The 20,484-nt window shown below is 43.6% G+C and overlaps 1 protein-coding gene across 1 annotated transcript in view; it reads left to right on the top strand.

Annotated features, from left to right (window-relative positions):
- Positions 1-20,484, top strand: part of SLC9A9 (solute carrier family 9 member A9) — a 612,515-nt gene that overhangs the window by 501,125 nt on the left and 90,906 nt on the right. The window contains exon 14 of the mRNA XM_002716580.5: positions 2,463-2,542. Coding sequence (XP_002716626.2) covers positions 2,463-2,542 — 80 coding nt within the window. The remainder of the gene's footprint in view (positions 1-2,462; positions 2,543-20,484) is intronic.

Here is a 20,484-nt window from a genome sequence, read left to right on the forward strand (position 1 = left end):
CTGCCGGCTGAACCCCAACATGCTGCTGGGGGATGGGAGCTCAGGAAGAACTTGCAGATGCTGCGTGATGGTGGAGGAAACGTGGTGTGCACATCTGACACCTTTCTTGGGTGGAAATATCAAGAGAAAAGTGCAAGGAAGTGTGGAAATTGAAGCAGATGTCCCGGTTTCCCTTAGGGGGAAATACAAATAAATCCTAACTCGAGCTAATAAAACTTGACACTCCAACTCTATCAGAAGACAGAAGTTTGTTACTCTTGAAGATTTACCGTGTTCATTTATACATAAAGGCCCTGAGAAGTCCTGCGCTTAAGAAATGTGTGTAACACTGTCAGACCCATCCTTATCTGCATGATTGGCCAGAATTCCCATCAATATCATGTGAACAGTGGCATATTCAGGACCACTGTTTGGGAAACCACACAAGATTTGACATTCAGATATCTTAGGACAACCGATGAGAAGGGCAATGAGAAATTTGAATTTAAATTTCACTGTGAGTCTCTGCTTAAACATTTTTTTTTAATTCGAGAAAGCAGGGGGAGAGAGAGAGAGTGAGAGAGAGAAAGAGAGAGAGGGAGAATGTGTGTGTGTATGTGTGTGTGTGTATGAGTGAGAGAGAGAAAGAGAAAGAGAGAGAGAGATCTACTGGTTCACTCCTCAAATGCCTGCAACAGCCAGAGTTGGGACAAGGCCAAAGCCATGAGCTGGGACTGGATCCTGGTCTCCTGTGTGGATGGCAGGGACCCATTACTTGAACCATCATCTAGGATCTGCACTGGCAGGACGCTGGTGAGGAGCCAGAGCCAGGAATTGAACCCAGGCTTTTGGATATAGGATATAGGCATCTTACCTGCCAGGCTTAACATCCACTCCTGCTTCAATCATTTTAGGCAAAAAGTAAGTGGCTGATTCAAGATGGACCACACTTTACTTCCTTGTCATCTCGTTTCACATGTGGAGAATGGCACTTGAAGCACCTGGTAGTATATATATGTTTCAGAAGGCAGAATAGAGCCCTTAACATTTACCATTAACCAATAATGGAACTGACTATGAAGGGATAATTAAACAAATGAATGACAGCAGATCCTCTTGGGCTCTCCCAAGGGCTGGCTTTTGTGAGCCCATGGATCACCCTCAACTTCCATGCACCATCTAATCTTTGGAACAATGCTCACGTAACTCCTGGGCTACCAACTCATGGTGAAATTTGGAGGTGGAAACCATGGTCCCAACAAAACAACAATATCCACATTAAGATATAAATGCCTTGGGGCTGGCGCTGTGGCATAGTGGGTAGAGCCACCACCTGTAGTGCCAGCATCCCATATGGGCACCAGTTGGAGTCCTGGCTGCTCCACTTCTAATCCAGCTCTCTGCTATGGCCTGGGAAGGCAATAGAAGATGGCCCAAGTCCTTAGGCCCCTGTACCTGCATGGGAGACCCTGAAGAAGCTCCTGGCTCCTGGCTTTGGATCGGTTCAGCTCCAGCCATTGTGGCCATTTGGGGAGTGAACCAGCAGATGGAAGACCTCTCTCTGCCTCTGCCTCTCTGTTACACTGCCTTTCAAATAAATGAATAAATCTTCTTAAGAAAAGATATAAATGCCAAAAAAAAGATATAAATGCCTTTAATCGCGGGGGTAATTGCAACTGACTGGAATTCTCTTTTCTCAATATGCCAAATGGGATACACAGAGTAAAAATGTCATGGAATATCCTTTGTGTCACTCTGCAAATTTTATCATCAAGTGTGTCTGAAGTTCTCAAAGTGTTTCACCTTCTTTCCTTTTTCTCACATTTTCATCTTCTACTCGCACATGAATGCCATCAAATACTCTCTCTCTCTTTTTTGTCTTCAATTCCTTCTCATCCTCTCTTCCTTTGTAGCCCTGGGGCAGAGGGGAGAGGGTGGCAGGGGAGAATGAAGCACAGTATGAGGGATTACAGCTTCCCACCAGGAATATCTCTTTCAGAACTCTTCATCGTCTACGCAGGAAGATAGCAAAACCAGCCCCAGCCATTGGTAGTGATCTGCCAAAAAGAAAATGAAGGCGAATGAGTTTAACAATTATGAGGCTGGCATCATCTCTTAGCCTTGACCTTTTGGTAATCCATAAATAAATGCCATCCAAACAGAACAGAAGTAACTACAAAATTCCCATCACCACAACCTGACAGAGATATCGTTTTTATTGATGGCCAAAAAGTGGCATTTCTTAGTTGCTTCGTAAAATCAAGATTATTAAGAAAAGTAAATGTTGAATTCTACTTGAGGAATCACATCCGCATGGCAAGATCTATGAGCTAATTTGCTTGGCAGCTGCTTCACCATTCAGAAGAAAATGCCTATACTTAGAAAGATTGTTTTTTTAACATAGTTAAATTTAATTTGGTTTGATGTATATTTTTATATAAAATATGTTTGACTATTTATCCTTTTTCGTTATCTCTTTCCAGGAAGCAAATAACTTGGATAAAAGCACAACCAAAGCAGAGAGCGCCCGGCTCTTCAGGATGTGGTATGGCTTTGACCACAAGTATCCTTTGATAGTAACAATCTCACGGATCCTGTCCTGATCCTGTTGCGCACCAGAGAATGACTTTGAGCCCTTCAACATCAAGGTATGTGCGTCTGCTCGTCAAGAAACGCAGAGGTAACGCACATTCACAGCCAAACTTATCGAAAGGGATGAGTCCTTCAGTTAAAACGCTCTGGAGTCCATACTTAGATGGTGACGTGCAGCTCAAGTGACATCTCGTAGTCAAATGCATTTGGTGTTTTGTTTTCCTGGCAACTTAATCTAATCTAGTACTTTCTAAAAACATAGACTCTTGAAGAACCCATCCAGTTTACCGCTCTTCCTTTATCAAGATCTTGCTTTCGGTCCAGTTGGCCAAAAAGACCTTCTTGATTAAGGGTATTATGTGAAAAATCTTTGCAGCCTTTGTCCAGGGTCACTTGGACAAAGCTCTTGCACTCTTTTCCTAGAAAACCATAGCTATGCCTTTTTTTTTTTTTCTGAATGCTGTAAAAAATGAAGAGAGGGGAGGGGCTCAAAATGAATGGGCAGAGAATGAATCTGATTCATCAGAGCATAAAATAGCACTGTTTTAGTTTTCCAGACAGACTTGAGTCAGCCATTTCTGGCAAAGGGCAGTTCTTAAAATTCTGGCAATCAGTGTAAACATAGTAGTTGCGATCCACCTTGTCATGTGATGCACAGGGCAGAGAAGTCAGGCCTGGAGCGCTTTGCCATTGTGAGATGCAGTGAGTGGTCCATCTCTAATCCAAGCTAAAGCGCTAAAGAAGAAAGAAAAGAACTGCACTGTAAATTGAATGTCTTGGGTCTTTGTAGCTGGTTTTTCCACAGTCACAAATCCCTCTCCTTTTCAGGGAAGAAATGTCAGTCCCTCGGTGCTTTTAAGCCCCTGAGCAATGATTAAAGCCATAACAGATCAGTGGCAGAGGAAGAAGAATTAAAAAACAGGGCAAAGAAATTCAAAGAAGAGGTGAAAATGGAAAAGAGAGAAAGGCATGAGAAGTATGGGAAATTCACAATGGGGGTGAGAGGAGAGCAAGCTAAAGGACTGACTGTGGAAAATAGGGAAAAATGAAGAAAGAAGTGAAGCCAACTGAAGATTGAAGAGATAAGCAGAATGAAACAACATGAGAATTAGAAAGCAGTTCTCCGAAGATAAGAGCGTTCCAAAAATTACAAAATGGTGATGTGGAAGGCAGAGGTTTTTGGAGGTTACATTTAGCTTTTCCATAGCTCTGTCTACGGCCAGTAGGCTTGTCGTGCCCAATCGTGAGCTTTTAGGGACAGTGTAGGTTTCCATCCCCTCGAGTCAGTCCATCTTAACCACTGACTACCTCTTAGAAGTTCTCATGTCTGGACTCGCTAACGGAAGGTAGTTCTGAGAAGGTAATTGCTGGTTGGTGCTCCTGGTTGATCTCTCTTGGAGAGACAGAATTTGCCCCTGCCTTTGTTTGTGAGTGTCTGATATCCAAATGTGTACAAAGTTATAAAAAGTCTACAAATGACTAAGAGATATCAGCAACAAAATGATGAATTGGAAATGTGTTAAAAGTTGTTTTTGTTCAGATTCTCTGACAGTGCTGTAAGAAAGGCTTTACAATGAAAAAAAATGAACAAAGTAGAAAAATTAACTTGGAGATGAGAAAATGAAGGCTGGAGCCCACCCAAGCTTGTAGCTTAAAGCAGTGACACAAAATTCAGATGATGTCATAGTTTTTATCTCACTTTTCTCCAAGGGTTTATTTCCATATGATTATGGACAGACTAGCAAAAATGGAAGCAGATTTACACTCTCAGTAATATCTCTTCTTATGGTAATTTGTCCTCCTGTGCATTCATTCTAGAAATTGCAGGGATGCCATCTCGGCACAAATACATTTCCACTTACAGGAGTTTTTGTATCCTGCTTGTGCTCTGAATTTATACCTAGAGAGTAGCAAGCCAAACAGTTTCAACTCCCTGCCCTCTTGACACATCTATATTGTTAGAGACAAATTATCCACTTGGCATTTATGTTCATTCTATTGTTCACCCAGAACCCAGGTGATGCACCCTGCGGACCTGAGAGGTTAGGCCATGCCAACCATTGTCAGTGTAGGGATGATCTCCACACCTCGGGGGTCAGGTTGCTCGGCTCCAACCAAAAAGAAACTGTCATGAGGCTGAAACAGATTTATTATGCAGTTTGGAGCTGTTGAGTTTTCATTTCAATAAAATTACATCATGCAAATAGGCATCCTAAAGAATTACAGACAAAAGAGAGAGACAGATAAATAAGCCTTCATTTATACCTATGTTAGTCAGGGTTCTCCAAGGCACAGAAACAGAAGTACACACGGTGAGGGGTCTTCAAAAAGTACATGGACATGCATATTATGAAAAAATTGCGCATGATTTTCAAGTTTTCTGCACCAAAATAAACTTACGTTTTTATTCTATTTTTCTACAAACATATATTTGAGAGTGCTTCAAAAACTTCCAGGAAAAAGGAAATTTCAAACTAAGTTTGCTGTAGTACAACCAAAATTTAGGAAGTCAGGTATAGTTTTTTCATAATATGCATTGTCCACAATGTTTTGAAAGACCCCTCATATGTATGTATACATACCAATATATATGCATATGCACCTATATGCATACATATAATTTATTTCCAGGAATCGAGTTATACAATTGTAGGGGCTGACAAGTCCAAAATCTGTAGGGCAAGCTCTCAGTCTAGAAACTCAGGCAAGAGCTGATGCTGCTGTCATGTGGAAAAATCTCTCTTTTTCAGGGAAGTCTCAGTTTTGCTCTGAGGCCATGCACTGATTGGGTGAGGCTGACAAGTCAACTGACTGGAGGTATCCCCTTCAACGGCAACACCTAAGAGAGGGTTTGAATAATGGAGTAGTCTAGCCAACTTGACATGTGTAACTAATCATCACAGCTCCCAGTTCCCATTCAGTTTATGCCCAATATTTGGACAAAAGAATAGAGAACCCCTCATAGTTTACCATTGTTATCAATAAGATAAACCACTGCCACTCACATAGTTTTGTTGTGTCTTATTTTACTTTTTTATAACATAACTAATACATACAACATTCCGATAAAATTTCTCAGAAGGTATGAAATAGACATGGTAAAAGTTAACATTAATGAGGATGAGCACTGGCTGAGCACCACACTGAGTGTTTCACAGTAGGTGTTTCCTTCCCCTCCCCAGCTCTAAAGGAGGTAGGGAGATCTAGAACGTGTAGCATAACACAAGTGCACGGTGGATTCATTCAGCCCCTCTGATGACAACCTTGGCGTCCATATTTGAGAGTACGGTAAGAAGCCTTTGGTGCCAAAAGTGGTGATTGATTAAGATTGCATTATGGGCTGGCACCGCGGCTCACTAGGCTAATCCTCCGCCTGCGGCGCCAGCACCCCAGGTTCTAGTCCCAGTCGGGGCGCCGGATTCTGTCCCGGTTGCCCCTCTTCCAGGCCAGCTCTCTGCTGTGGCCAGGGAGTGCAGTGGAGGATGGCCCAGGTGCTTGGGCCCTGCACCCGCATGGGAGACCCAGAGAAGCACCTGGCTCCTGGCTTCGGATCAACACGGTGCGCCGGCCACAGTGCACCGGCCGCGGCGGCCATTGGAGGGTGAACCAATGGCAAAAGGAAGACCTTTCTCTCTGTCTCTCTCTCACTGTCCACTCTGCCTGTCAAAAAAAATATATATATATTGCATTATGATTCCCTGTGGGCAGCAATTCTCACAGTGCAAAGAAATTGAGAAGTGGGAGAGGAGAAACAGAATGAATGAATACCAATGCGTTGCCATCAGGAACATTGCTTCATTTAATCCTTACAACCACTCTCTTCGTTTTACTTAATTTTTCCCACCACACTCTTTATGGTGAAAGAAACAAACTCTCAAATAACTTTCTTAAGCCTCCATAGCTATTAAGTGATAATTCTGTGATACAAGCCCAGATCTGTCTCACTCCAAAGTCCATCAGTGAACTTTATAGTTAACAATTCTTCGTCCATGATCTCTTAGTCTACCAGTAAAATTCTGTATCTCAATGTTTGTAAAGCCACCATTAAAACCACAAATAATTATGATTCCTTACATTATATAGTGCAGAACTCACATCTGAAGCCTCTATTGACACTGTATGAGATGATACAAAGATTTGGGGTTTTTGTTGGTCGCTCAAATAGCACCACCATGAAGAAGTCCCCAAGTTTGAGTTTATATCCTCAGCTTTTGGGGGGCAGAAAGTTAAATGTGACAAAGAATCTAAGAGTGGTTCAATCTCATAAAAGATAGACTCACTCTAGCCAAGCTCAAAGCAGGCAGAAGTACAGACTACACCAGATTCCTAAATCACCACACCCCCATGGAAAGGAATCTTCTTTCCAGCCATGGGAAGGCTCAAGTCACAGTTCTGTCCCATCTGGCTCCCTGGTGCACACCTCCCTGGCCTCCCTCAGACATCACAAGGCCATCTTCCCTCAAGACATTTAGTGCCTCCTACCTTCACTTCTTTCATTTAACTTATCAGGAGACCTTCCTGCTCCCATTGTTAAATTAGCAGTCTCTCCCTCACTCCTTCCCTTCTTTGTATTTTCACCATAGCACTTTATCATTACCATCTGACACACTGTGTGCTTTATTTGTTCAATGGTCTCCTCCAACCAGGATGGATGCTCTCTGAGACAGAGGTTGGGGTCTATTTGTACTCACTGATCTGTCCTCAGGGCATAGAACAGTGCAGGGAGTAGATTCTTAATGTTTGTTGAGTGAATGAACCGATCAAGCAAGCAAGCAGTGGCTCCCATCTCGGACACCTGCATTTCAGACTGATATAGCAGGAAGATCCATCAGTTATCTGAAGGTTGCTAAGTGAGTCTGAAAGCAAAATAGGCTGCATGGATAATATTAGTATTTTCATCCAGGCTACTCCAGGTAGACACCTCAACCCCCAGCGTCAGTATCTAGCTCCTTGGACAGGGACAGGGACAGCAACAGCTACTCAGAGCAGACTTGGATCCCTGTTCCTTCTGCTGCCCTCCTTCCTGGGTTGGGTTACCCTTCTAGGGTTTCATTAATACAGCTGTTCTGGTATATTCAAGCATGGCTCTGGTTTGGAAGCTATTCTCTGGGTGACTTTGAATATCTTATCTCACCAATCATGTTATTTTATTAGTACCAAACTCAAAATGTTGGAGCCACTTATCAACCTCACGAACAATCTCAAACAATGAGGTTAGAAGCAGAAATTGATGTCTCCTGATTCAGATTGTAAGATACCAGGTAAAATTATTTGCTCAGATTCTCAGTGTTACAGCCAGCATGGGAATCTTAGGTTGCCTTATTCGCAGGTGACTAATGATCCTGCCAGACTGTCTGCTTCCTAGTCTTTTTCCATTCTGTCATTCATCATCTCGTTCCTTAAGCATCTGTATATATTAGTCCTACAATTGTGAATTACACAGGATAAAAATGACCTTTTCTAAAACAGAAAGGACAGCCCCAAATCATTTTCAGCATTTCCTGTAGGTGGACAATCAACTGCAAATAGGGACTTACCTTGTGGTTGCCAACACTTTATTGAGTGTAAAGAAAGCAGAAAGATAACAATGGATTGGCAAGTTCACACTGTAACAGAATTACATGAAAGCAGGGGGATGGAGACTTCCTCCCCATCGCTGGTGTGGAATGAGAGCACAGTGCGGTGTCACCAACAAAACAAACCGCCATGGCATTGTGTGTACATGCTCCTGCTCTCACATTTTCCATTTCAAAGAGTCCAGCAAGGAAAGTGGCAGGTGCCACACCTCCTTCTGTCCCACTGTGTGACAGGTTGGGACTCCACTCTAGGAAAAGTAAATGTGAACATCAAGGTCACTCAAAATGATACTCAAAACCAAGTATTTAATGGATTTTATAATGTAATGGCATTTTAGTCTTACCAAAAGAAAAGGAAGACAAAATCCTTCCCCTCTTAAAACTTGACAGAATTTATTATATTCCACATAGTCACACTTACTTTAAATCTTAGGTCTGGATATCATGGGCAGCAATTTCCATTTTAAATGATGATCCCTGCGTTGAGCTGAAGACCCCATGAATTATTTATCGGGGTAGTACTGTGGCCTTGTGAATGACTTGAGTCTACCTCTCAAAAAATCCTCAGAGGAGCAAAGAATGTTCGTTTTGTGATCCTTGTTTTATAAATGAGGCAGTTGAATCCAAAGGAGGAAAAAGTCATATCCAAGGTTACTGGTGGGTGGGGAGCCTGCGTTCATAACCAGCAGAAGAGCAGGCTGTATCCATTCAGGTGGTCCATCCACCAGGTTCTAGCAGCACTGATAATACAGGTGATGCCACTGTGTAAGTGCCTGGCGTACACTTGACTGTTGTGATGTGATAGTTTCTATGGTGGTTCACCAAAAGTTTCCCCAGTCTGGGGATGAGGTATATTTAACTTCCAGTAGTAAGCAGAAGTTGCAGAGGATGGAAGCAATCCTATGTCCAATGCATACTTTATTGGGTGCCTACCATGTGCTAGGCGATATACTGGGTACTGAAAGCCCGGCATAAACATTACAACTGCTTCCCTGAGAAACTGGCCATAGGGAGGAACCAATCTTGCTCTGGGAAGCAATGCAGCCACCACTCCCACCCCCTGGGTAATTCATTGGGAATTCAACTTGGCTTCTGGTCATCCTTGCCCTCACAGGCGCCACTGTAGAAGGATGCTGTAGATAACCCTTGGCTTAACACCTAAGTGAAGTGGAACTTGAAGTTCCCTAGGCTCTCATGACTTTCTGGTGGGAAGAAATGCAGGGGAATTTTAACAGGACCTGGAAACATGTGCTGTCTTTTGTGCAGGTCATCACTTGGCTCTTCCATCATTTTTTCTTCCGTGTAGTAAGAATGATACACACCACTACTGTTTTAGCTGAATCCATCAGAAATTTGGCTAGCTATTATAATGCTAGTTACCTACTAATGGTAACTCACTTATTGGTCTCTCAAAACCAAAACATAAAACACTTAAATAGTGCAGTTTTCCCAAGACCCTTTGGCTTAAGCCCATTGCAGTACTCCATAGTTGGATTAAAACTCTTCAGGAGACCTGACAAGGGACTACAAATCTGACTTTGTGAATTGTTATTTAAATGCAATGTCCCCCACTGTGGTTATAAAAAGTTGTGGGTCCCAAGATGATAAGAGTTTTTCTACAATGATCCTAGGATTTTATATGAGCTTTGGCATCTCTGCTTTGTTTTGCTTTTTCCCCTATAAAAAGTTTTAATAGCATTTTTATTCAGTGAGAATGCTTTCTCATTTCATCTGCACTGTAAGCAAACAATATGAAAAATTTAGATTTACACAAGTAAGAAATCAGAAGGTAACTCTTCCCTTGTAGAATAGTTTTGCAAAATACATTGCTGGGGTCAGCACTGAGGTGTAGCGGGTAAAGCCTCTATCTGTAGTGCCAGTATCCCATATGGGCATTGGTTCTAGTCCCGGCTGCTCCACTTCCCATCCAGCTCTCTGCTACAGCCTGGGAAAGCAGTAGAAGATGGCCCAGGTCCTTGGGCCCCTGCACCTGCATGGTAGACCCAGAAGCTCCTGGCTCCTGGCTCCTGACTCCTGGCTCCTGGCTCCTGGCTCCTGGCTCCTGGCTCTTGGCTTTGGATTGGCGCAGTTCTGGTTGTTGGCGGCCATCCAGGGGATGAACCAGTGATGGAAGCCCTCTCTCTCTCTCTCTCTCTCTCTCTCTCTCTCTCCCTCTCTCTGCCTCTGCTTCTCTGTAACTCTGCCTTTCAAATAAATAAATAAATCTTTAAAACAAAAGAACAACAACAACAAAAAAAAACACAAAATACATTCCTTTAAATCTAGTTCAGAAAACATCTACTGAGTGTTTTCTCGGTGCGAAGCACTATTCGGCTTTCCTTACTCATGCATTCCTTCGTTTGTTTATTGATATTCTCCCACGTGCCAGGCTCCATTCTGGGCCCCAGGGATGAAGCCATGAAAAATTCTAGCAGTGCTTGCATCTAATACGGTTTTGTTTTAAAATTTCTTTTCAGGAATACATGTAAGGTAAAAGTAGGACCTACTTAGAAAACTTGCTGTTGACTTTTTATCCAGAAAAATGAAAGTGTGGTTCAGTGGTTAGGAGTTACTGTTTGCTAATACAGCTTATCCACTTGCTACTTGTTGAAATCTCTTTGTCTGAGCTGTCAGTATGAAACCTGAGGCTAGCAGAAGTCCCTACCTCACGGATTTGTTTTGATGATTAGATGCATTAACACAAAGCACTTAAAACAGTGCTTAATAAATGTTGATGTTATTTCCTCATTACTCTCTGTTGATATCACAAGTCTTTTTTTGGTAAAATTTGTTTTATTTATTTGAAAGAGTTACAGAGAGAAGTAGAGGCAGAGAGAGAGAGAGAGAGAGAGAGGCCCTCCCTCTATCTCCTTGTTCACTCCCCAAATGGCCACACAGCTGGATCTGAGCTCATTTGAACCCAGGAGCGAGGAGCCTCTTCTGGGTCTCCCACATAGGTGCAGAGCCCCAAGCATTTGGGCCATCTTCTACTGCTTTCCCAGGCCACCAGCAGGGAGCTGGATCGGAAACAGAGCATCCAAGACTCAAACCAGCACCCATATGGGACGCTGGCTCAGTAGCCGGGGCTTTAACCCACTGCATCACAGCACCACCCTGGATATCACATGTCTTAAAGAGACACATCATGTAATGCATTTGATATTGATTGTCATTTGTTATCTGCATGTGACTAAAATTTCCACTATTTTATATGCTTGTGATAATTTTTAGCTTCAACAGCTGTATTTTTAACACTGCAACAGTCTTGCATCTCCATAAACAAAAGGTTTCACTTGGGCTGTATGTTAGATATAATTCTTCATATTTGATTGTGACTAAATGCATGTAGCTGGGTGTTAAGCTGCTCTTTTGATTTCTCTGTCCTGCACATGCAATTGTTTCATTTATGATTTTTCTACATTATAGGCCATCATCCTGTAGTTATTTTTCTGGAAATTATACTACAGATAGCAATTTTGACTTGATAGAGAAGTGCAGCAATTTTTCAGTTCCACAATGGAAGCAATACCAGCCTTTGATGATAATTATTCCTCTTGTACTTTCCTGTGATAAAAGGAAATCTTTCAATTGCACCTTTCAGGTGAAGCCACAGTGTTTTACCATTAGCAATGTGGTGTTATATTGATGATTTCTAGGTCGCTATTAAATCATTTTATTAAGAAAGAGGAGAAAGAAAAGATGCTAAGATTCATAAAACATGTGTACCAGCTTACTGTTGCCAGTATTAAATGTAATTGTAATAATTCTCCCCCGTGGGAAAAAGTATTTTGTTTAAATTTTCAATTGTTACTTGGTCACTCCTTCCCAGCTGTAGGAGCCAAGATATTTGCAGGCTGCCAACAAATTCATGAGCTACCAGAGACACATCAGCAGCACGGGCCTTGGCCGCTCGGTTCATGTATTATCACCTGACAGGGAGACAGTCCCGGGTCTATCTCGTGGACTCCAGTTACTCCACACCTGTCTGCATGTGACGCTGTGGTAGGCACCACACAAAGCAAGAGTGGCCCTGCCTTAATTAACGTTTATTTCACCAAGGTAGACAGTGACGGTACATTCTCAACTCATGTCAAATCAACTAATAAATAAGAGCAGGCAAAGAGATAAGTGTGCCGGTGGCTAAGGGAAGAGTTGTTGGAGAAATGAATCGTGTTCTTCTAGTCATGAGAGAAAGGGTACATGGAGGAACTGGAATTTTCTAATGGGGTTAAATAATGAGAGGCAGGGGAAGAGCATTTTGGAGAGGGAACAGCGTGGAGAGAGGCCTGCAGCCCATGCAGCATGAACACTTGAAGCAGGATGAGAGGGTGAAGGACAGCCTGGAGAAGCACGCCTGGGAGGCACAGCATCAGGACCAAGCAGCAGAAAGAAGCTCCCTAGAGCGTGGACAAGCCCATTGTTTCTTTACTTTACACTTGTTTTTAACAGTTTGCCACAATCACTTCAAATGTAAACACTGTATACATACACATATATACTATCCTTTCTTGCAGCCAGAGATATTAATGTCACGTAGGGATTAATGACAGCATTCATCATGTGGGGAAAGAAGGGTAAATTGTCATTTACGTGCTATGATTCAGTGAAGCATTATTTATAACTAAATACCAAATGATATGACATCCACACACTTTTTTTAAACAATTTTACTCCTGGGGCCAGCGCTGTGGCACAGTGGGTTAACGCCCTGGGCTGAAGCATCGGCATTCCATATGGGTGCCAGTTTGAGACCCAGCTGCTCCACTTCCAATCCAGCTCTCTGCTATGGCCTGGGAAACCAGTACAAGATGGCCCAAGTCCTTGGGCCCTGCATCTGTGTGGGAGAGCTGGAAGAGGCTCCTGGCTCCTGACCTCGGATCAGCGCAGCTCCAGCTGTTGCAGCCAATTGGGGAGTGAATCAGCAGATGGAAGACCTCTCTCTCTTTCTCTCTCTCTCTGTCTCTCTGTCTCTCTGCCTCTACTCTCTCTGTGTAATTCTGACTTTCAAATAAATAAATAAATCTTTTAAAAAAACAATTTTACTCCTAATTTTTAAAATTTATTTATTTATTTGGAAAGCAAAGTTACAAAGCAAGATGGAGAGACAGAGAGATCTTCCATCTGCTGGTTCACTCCCGAAATGGCCGAAAAGCTGGGCCAATCCAAAGCCAGGAGTCAGGAACTTCTTCTGGACCTCCCACATGGGTGCAGAGGCTCAAATAATTAGGCCATCCCTTGCTGCTTTACCAGGAGCATTATAAGGAAACTGGATCAGAAGTGGAGCAGCTGAGACTCGAATCAGCACCCATATGGGATGCTGATGCCACAGGCGTCAGCTTCCCTTGCTATGCCATAGCTCTGGCCCCTCCACACCCTTTTTATACTCTCTCTCTCTCTCTCTCTCTCTCTCTCTCTCTATATATATATATATATATGTATATATATATATATATACATACAGACACATGTATGTATATATGCATATATTAACTTCCAAAAATAAGAGAAAAATGTGGCATTTGTCTTTCTGAGACTTGTTTATTTCACTTAGCATAATAATCTCCAGTTGCACCCCTTTGGTTGCAAATGTCAGGATTTCATTCATTTTATAGCCAAGTAATAAGCCATTATATTGAAATTTATTTATATATTCCCTTTTTTATATATAATCATCAGTTGATGGACATCTAGGCTGATTCCATATCCTAATTATTATGAATTGAGCTACTATAAACATAGGAATGCAGGTATCTCTTTTATGTGCTCATTTCACTCCCTTTGGATATATTCCCAGGAGTGGGAGAGCTGGGTCATATGGTAGATCTATTTTTAGTTTTCTGGCACATCAGTGGATAAGTCTTTGAAACAACTCTTCCCACAATGCCTAGTGGCATCAGAAGTCTCTCTTATTGGCATTCATTTTATGTTTTGTTTGGTGGCTCAGATGGCTAAAGATAGAGTGATGTGGCATTGGCTAAAGTGCTCTCTACAGCTCCCTTCTGTCACCGATCTGATTCGTCCCCATGACAGTCACATATCAGGCATATACACCCAATGCTTCCAGAATCGGTTTTAGTTTTAGTATTTCTTCCCCCAGGGGGAATAAAAAAGCATTTTATTTATAGTTTCTTCAATTGCTTTAGCTGAATTTGGCTTGAATACTTGTTCCATAGGAAAAGTATGTCTTCCACCTTATTCTGATGGCACAGAGATAAAAAAGAAATTATGGTGGCCCTCAGGATGACAGCATCCTGATGAGATACAGTCACCAGCTGCTAATGCACTAAGAACTAGAACAACATGAGCAAAAAGTGTTGGCTTAATCCGTTTCGGTTGCTTTAGCAAAATACCTTAGACTGCTGGCTTATTCCCCATAGAGATTTATTTCTCACAGTTCTGGAGGCTGGAAAGTCCAAGATCAAGGTGATACCATCTGGTAAAGGCCCCTTTCCTGGTTCACAGGTGGCACCTTCTGGCTGCATCCTCACATGGTGGGAAGGGTGAACAAGCTCCTGCAGTAGCTTCTAGAAAGACACCTGTCTCACCATAAGGACAGAGCCCTCAGAACCAATCATCTCCCAGCAACCACCCCCTCTTAAAATGATTGCCTTCTAGGAGGTTAGCTTTCAACATATGAACTTGGGGGGACACCATCATTCAAACCGTAGCGAGTGTTGTAGAAGCCAGGAAGGGGAAGAATCAACTGAGCTTTGGCGAATGGAGAAAGCCACACAGAAGGACTTTGGAACTGGGTGATAAAAGAGTAAGATTCTGTAAGGAGCGAGGCTGCGGCTGTGAAAGACCTTCTGGAAATGGAAATAGCTTAGGCAAAAACGAAATATGGAGTGAGTGCTTGGAAAACGGTGAGCATTTCAGTGGGACGGGTGGGAAGTGCACCTGAAGAGCTATCAGATACTCAGATTGTACGGACCCCAAGTTCATGGTTAAGAAAGTAGATTGTATTTATTGACAGCAGGCACTAATGCAGCCCCTCAAGCACAGGGTCGCACGGTCCAGTTTGTTGTAATGAAGAGAACTAGTGGCCGTGAGGAAAGTGATGTGACAAGGAGAACAACACATTGGAGATGGTCAGGACAGTTGCTCCAGACATCACCCACCAGTTGTTTATATGCATAAAAGTGAGGACAGGAAAGTTCTCATTCTACTTTGGAAGATATTGTGGAATACTCAAGTGCTCCAAAATATAAATGTGTTAACATAGAAAAGAATCACTTCATAAAGAGATTGATTCTTATTAAGTCTTTGTTTTTTTCATTGGAAAGACAGAGAAATCTGCCATCTCCAGGATCACTCCCACAGCAGCTGGGGCTGGGCCAGGCCGAAGCCAGGAACTGAGAACCCAATCCAGGTCTCCCACATGGGTGGCAGGAGCCCAGCTACTTTAGCCAATACCAGCTGCACCCCCTGGGTGTGCACTAACAGGAAGCTGGAATTGGGAGCAGAGCTGGGACTTGAACCCAGGCTCTCCAATATCATAGGCAGGCGTCTTCAATGGTGTCTTATTCAAAAACGCCAAAAGCCTGCCCCCAAGACACTGATTGTTAAATTTTCTGTAATGAAAATGATCTAGCAGTGTAATTGTTAGGAATCAGGATCTACCAGAAAATTCTCTAGCTCAAAAACTAAGTCAGTCTCTAAACTTATTTTGTGGTATTTCTGTTACCTATTTATAGTCAGAAACTGGAGAGTTAACTAATCTAACAGAAAATGTTCAAATTAAAATTCACTTGCAAAGAAAAAGCTGCTTTTTTGTTCCTAAAATGATGAAACAGAATGGCAGCAGACCTCAAAGCAACACTTAGCTTCCTGGGGCAGCCACTTGCCAACAGTAGCTGGTGCTGCGTGCTTTCAAATGTCGGGGCAGAAGCACGAGAAAACGGATTTCTTCCCAGAGGAAACAGACACATCCTGAAACCATGCCTTTGACAGCCCTTGAAGCCATATCCTTGGAATTCCTTGAAACGCACCAGCGTGTTAGGTTTCACCGACCTGTTGCCCGTAAACCTGGCCGGAACCGACTTCTGGCACTGACAGGCTGCTGAGCAAACCTACCCCTAGTCCTAGACTGTGTCTTTAAGGCTGGAACAGGAAAGACTGCAACAGCTTTGTCCCTTTCCAGCAACTGCAGATGCCTCTTCCCACACCCCTGGCTGTGCCCTGGCACTTGGGCTTTCCTTCCCCTGCTGCATAGACACAGAATTGTGTGTGGAGCTCCCGAGAGCAGTGCATGCGTATCAGTCAGGAGATGTGGCTGACCAAGGCCAGCTGCGGTACTAATACCTGGGTGCTCTAAGAAGAAGAGGTGCCCAGAGCTTCATAAGCAAGTAGTCCACATCTCAAACAGCTCCTGCAGCACGCACTCAGAAGCCTGGTCTTTAACTAGCTTGGCCAATTGTTTTTTCCCTGCTCTGAAGTCCTCGGGCCTTCTCTGAACTGAAATGTTCAGAAGACGAACATTATGATAATTGGTAATTGTACAAGCACTTTGCAAACATCAAGTGCTTCATAAAGTTGAAATGATACTAAATTCAGTGACAGGTTTATTGGCCTGAAGGCCTTCAGACTCACTCTGCAGACATAAACAAAGAATTTTATTACGTTTTTATTATTTTTAAATTCTAGCTGATTTCCTGCTATATGCAAAATGGTGATGAGTGTGTAAGTCTCCTCTTAGTCTACGGATATGACTTACTGAGAAGTCTTCCTCCCCAGATCCTGCGCTCCCACAAGTCCCAGTGCTCTGGGGATGTCCCACAGGGGAATGGGGCTGCCCCTCCCCCTTGTGTTAGCTCAGTGAGAGGGCCGACCTTGACCATCCAGCTATTGGACGCTGGTGCTCTCCAGCCGAGGCCCTTCCTTCCTGGCCTCGCCTGGTAGGAACTGTTTGTGTTCCTGTTAGGAACCACAGATTAGATCCCTCCTGGACAAATCTCTCTTGCTATCTCAGTCTTCTACAAACCTTTGAAAATGTTGTCTAGGCCATTTAGGACAGACAGATGAGACTTAAAACCAAGTTTTTGGAACTGCTGATCAGGACTCATTCGTGGTCCTCAAAAGCAATTTACTGGGTTCCTAACCAGCACTTTTCCATGAATGAAAGTAGACTAGAGAAAACACGACAGCTCATTCAGAACTGGAAGCAAATGTTGCTTCAGGAAGCTTATTTCAGGTGTGTATGTATGTGTACGCCCTGGGTTATGACATAAATAGCATGCTCCTACACAGGGTCATGATCAAAAAGACTTTAAAACCTTGATCTCTGCTGGCATCCAGTCCTTATGCAGGAACTCTAAGACCTTTCTCCATAATTGATTTAAGTGCCCAACAAAGTTGGACAAGGAGCTGTAAGAGCTCAGAGGGGAGCAAGCCATCCATGCTTCTGGGTTGACTTTAGAAGAGTTGGTGGGTTTGATGTGGACTTCGAGGAAAAGGTAGAATGTGACAGTCAGAAACTGGAGCGAGCCAGATAAAGGCCAAAGACAAGCCATGCAGAGGCACGGACGGAGCGATGAGATCTGACTCGGAGCGCCGCCTCCGACCCTCAGCTACGCAGTCTCAGGCTGCTGACCTGCCCCGAGCCAATATTTTCTAATTGTAAAATCAGTGTAATCATCTCTGTCCTGCAGAGTAACTGTAATTTTCAAATGGAATAAAGTGAAACTACTTTGAAAACTAGGAAGTACCAAACAAACATGAGATATGCTTATTAACTTTTTCTAGGCAAAGCAAACGTCACAAGCAATGGCAGGAATGTGGGAGAGGATTCCGTGCGCTTGGAATAAAATGAGGGCGCAGCCTGGCACGTCCAGGGTTGGCTGTTTAACGAGGAAGAGACACTGAAAAGCTGTGTTTGGGGAAATCTGTAAGGATCTTGAGTATCGGGTGAAGGTGTCTGGATTGGAGCCAGTAGATAATGAGGAATCAGATGACTGGTAGACAAGGGAGACTGATCTAACAGCATAGACTGGGCAGAAGTCACGGGGGCTTAAGATGTGGTTCCAACGGGAATGGAAAGGAAAGGGACAGGTGTAGAGAACTCTGGCCCCCACTCTGATGCTGCAATACTAGGGGCATTAGGACTACAGGGAGAAAGGACCAGGCAGGTGCTCCCGGTGACTGTGGGGGTCCCCAGCCCTGAGGCAGGCAGACTGCTCCGGCAGGGAGATGAGTGTGGTCAGCTCCCCCTTAGCCGGAATCCTGTTTATAGGAACCTGCCTGTGTTCTCGTTGAGCATAAACAACCCACTTGCCCGGTCTTGCCTCACAGATGGAATTCTCTAGACCTCTGAGTGAACTTGGTTCTTCCTCTCTGAGCGACGTCTCGTGGGGGGTGCTCTACAATGGATAACCTACTCTGACAGAGACAGAACGAGAGCATCTATTTTAGCATTTTGTGCTAATTCAGTCTCATCAACTTGCCTTCTCTCTGTAGACTCCACTTAAATTAAACCTGAGGCTAACTTACCTTATGAATATAGCACCGATATACAACATCTTTCCAATTCAAACTCATTAACTGAGCAGCATGAAGCAGGAGTCAAATAGCTAGGTTCAGACCTTTTCACTTACCAGCTGTGTGATGCTGGGAAAATTACTTGAACTCTCTGAACCCCGATTTCCTAAACTGTAAAATAAGGATGCTGACAATGATAACAATACCTATCTGGCAGGATTGTTGTGATATTCACACTGTTGTGCTTAAAATACGGAACAGGGGGGTTTAGGGGGAAAATGGGCCCTCTGTACAGGGCTGCGAGGGTAAGAACCGCTGGTAAGTACACACGGCAGCTTTTCTTTCTTCTGTGGCATGAGACTTACCCAGGTTCTACCCAAGCAGAGGAGCTGCCAAGACTGACCCTGAAGGGACAAAAAAGGTGACCCTGCCCCCTCTCCTTTCAGAGAGCTATGCTCAGCTACAAGCTTTTCAGACAAAACAGCCTTCATCCAGCTCAACAGTGGTGTGAAAATGCCAAGCGTCCCTCGCTGAGAATAGACAGCAGAGACGACACCTCTGTGTGAGCATTGCTGCAGCCTTCCAGTAGCTGGGAGAAAACTGGAGCTGGAGGGAAAGTGGCTACAGCTAGCAGAGGTCCGAGGCACCTGGCTTCTTCCTGCCCACCCTGGGAACCTTGGGATCCTTGGGAATCCCGCTTGGTCATGAAAATAAGCTATTTTTCTATCACAAAATGTGACTGCAACAGTATGTGCAAGATTCTAAGATTCAAGTGAACAGAGAGCTCATGACAAGAAAAAGCAGGTGTTTTCCAGCTAAACCAGATATTTTCCAACTAAACTTGATATTTTCCAACTAAACCAGAATTACATTCAAAGAAAATGCAGTTGGGCCCCAGAGTTCACAAAGCAATAGTAGTCAGAAGGAAGTCCTGGTTTCAGGTGCTGTATTCGCTGGTCATGTGACTTTGAGTCAATCCCTCCAAGCTTCAGTTTCCTCATCTGTGAAATAAAAGAAACATTCTCCTTGTTATTTAACTGCAGAAGCAACTCTCCTGACCCAAAGTCGTCTACATGCAATTTCAAGAACCCTCAAAGCTGTACAACCCAGAACAGGGAAGATAAAGAGAAATCTCCCATCCACGAGTTCACTTCCCAAATGCCTACAACAGCTAGAGCTGGGCTAGGAATAAGCCAAGAGCCAGGAACTCAATCTGGATCTCCCTCATGGGTGGCAAGAACCCCACTACTTGAGCCATCACCTACTGCCCTCTAGGCTCCTGCATTAGCAGGAACCTGGAATCAGGAGCAGAACCAGAACTTAACACTGGTGTTTTGTTTTGTTTTGTTTTAAGATTTGTTTACTTATTTGAAAGAGTTATAGAGAAGGAGAGGCAGAGAGGGAGAGAGAAAGAGGTCTTCCCTCTGCTTGTTCACGCCCCAAATAGCTGGAACCATCAAGGCTGGGCCAGGCCAAAGCCAGGAGCCAGGAGCTTCTTCCAGGTCTCCCATGTGGGTGCAAGGGCTCAAGGACTTGGGCCATCTTCTACTGCTTTCCCAGGCCATAGCAGGGAGCTGGAATAGAAGTGAAGCAACCAGGACTCAAACTGGTGCCCATATACCTCACCATTGCTGCAGACAGTGACTACTCACTGTGCCACAGCGCTAGCCCCCAACATAGGCATTCTGATATGAGATGTAGGTGTCCCAGATGGTGTCTTTGCTGCACCAAAACCTGCCCCCATGTTTTTAATAAGCTTCAACATTAGAACTCATTTTTGAGTGTTTTCAATCCAAACCATATTGCACAGTGGAAGTGCTTATAATAAAGTATTCTTTTAAGGATGTACTTTTCTGGGGCTGGC

This window comes from Oryctolagus cuniculus, chromosome 4, assembly GCF_964237555.1.
Source record: "Oryctolagus cuniculus chromosome 4, mOryCun1.1, whole genome shotgun sequence".
NCBI classification, from domain to species: domain Eukaryota; kingdom Metazoa; phylum Chordata; class Mammalia; order Lagomorpha; family Leporidae; genus Oryctolagus; species Oryctolagus cuniculus.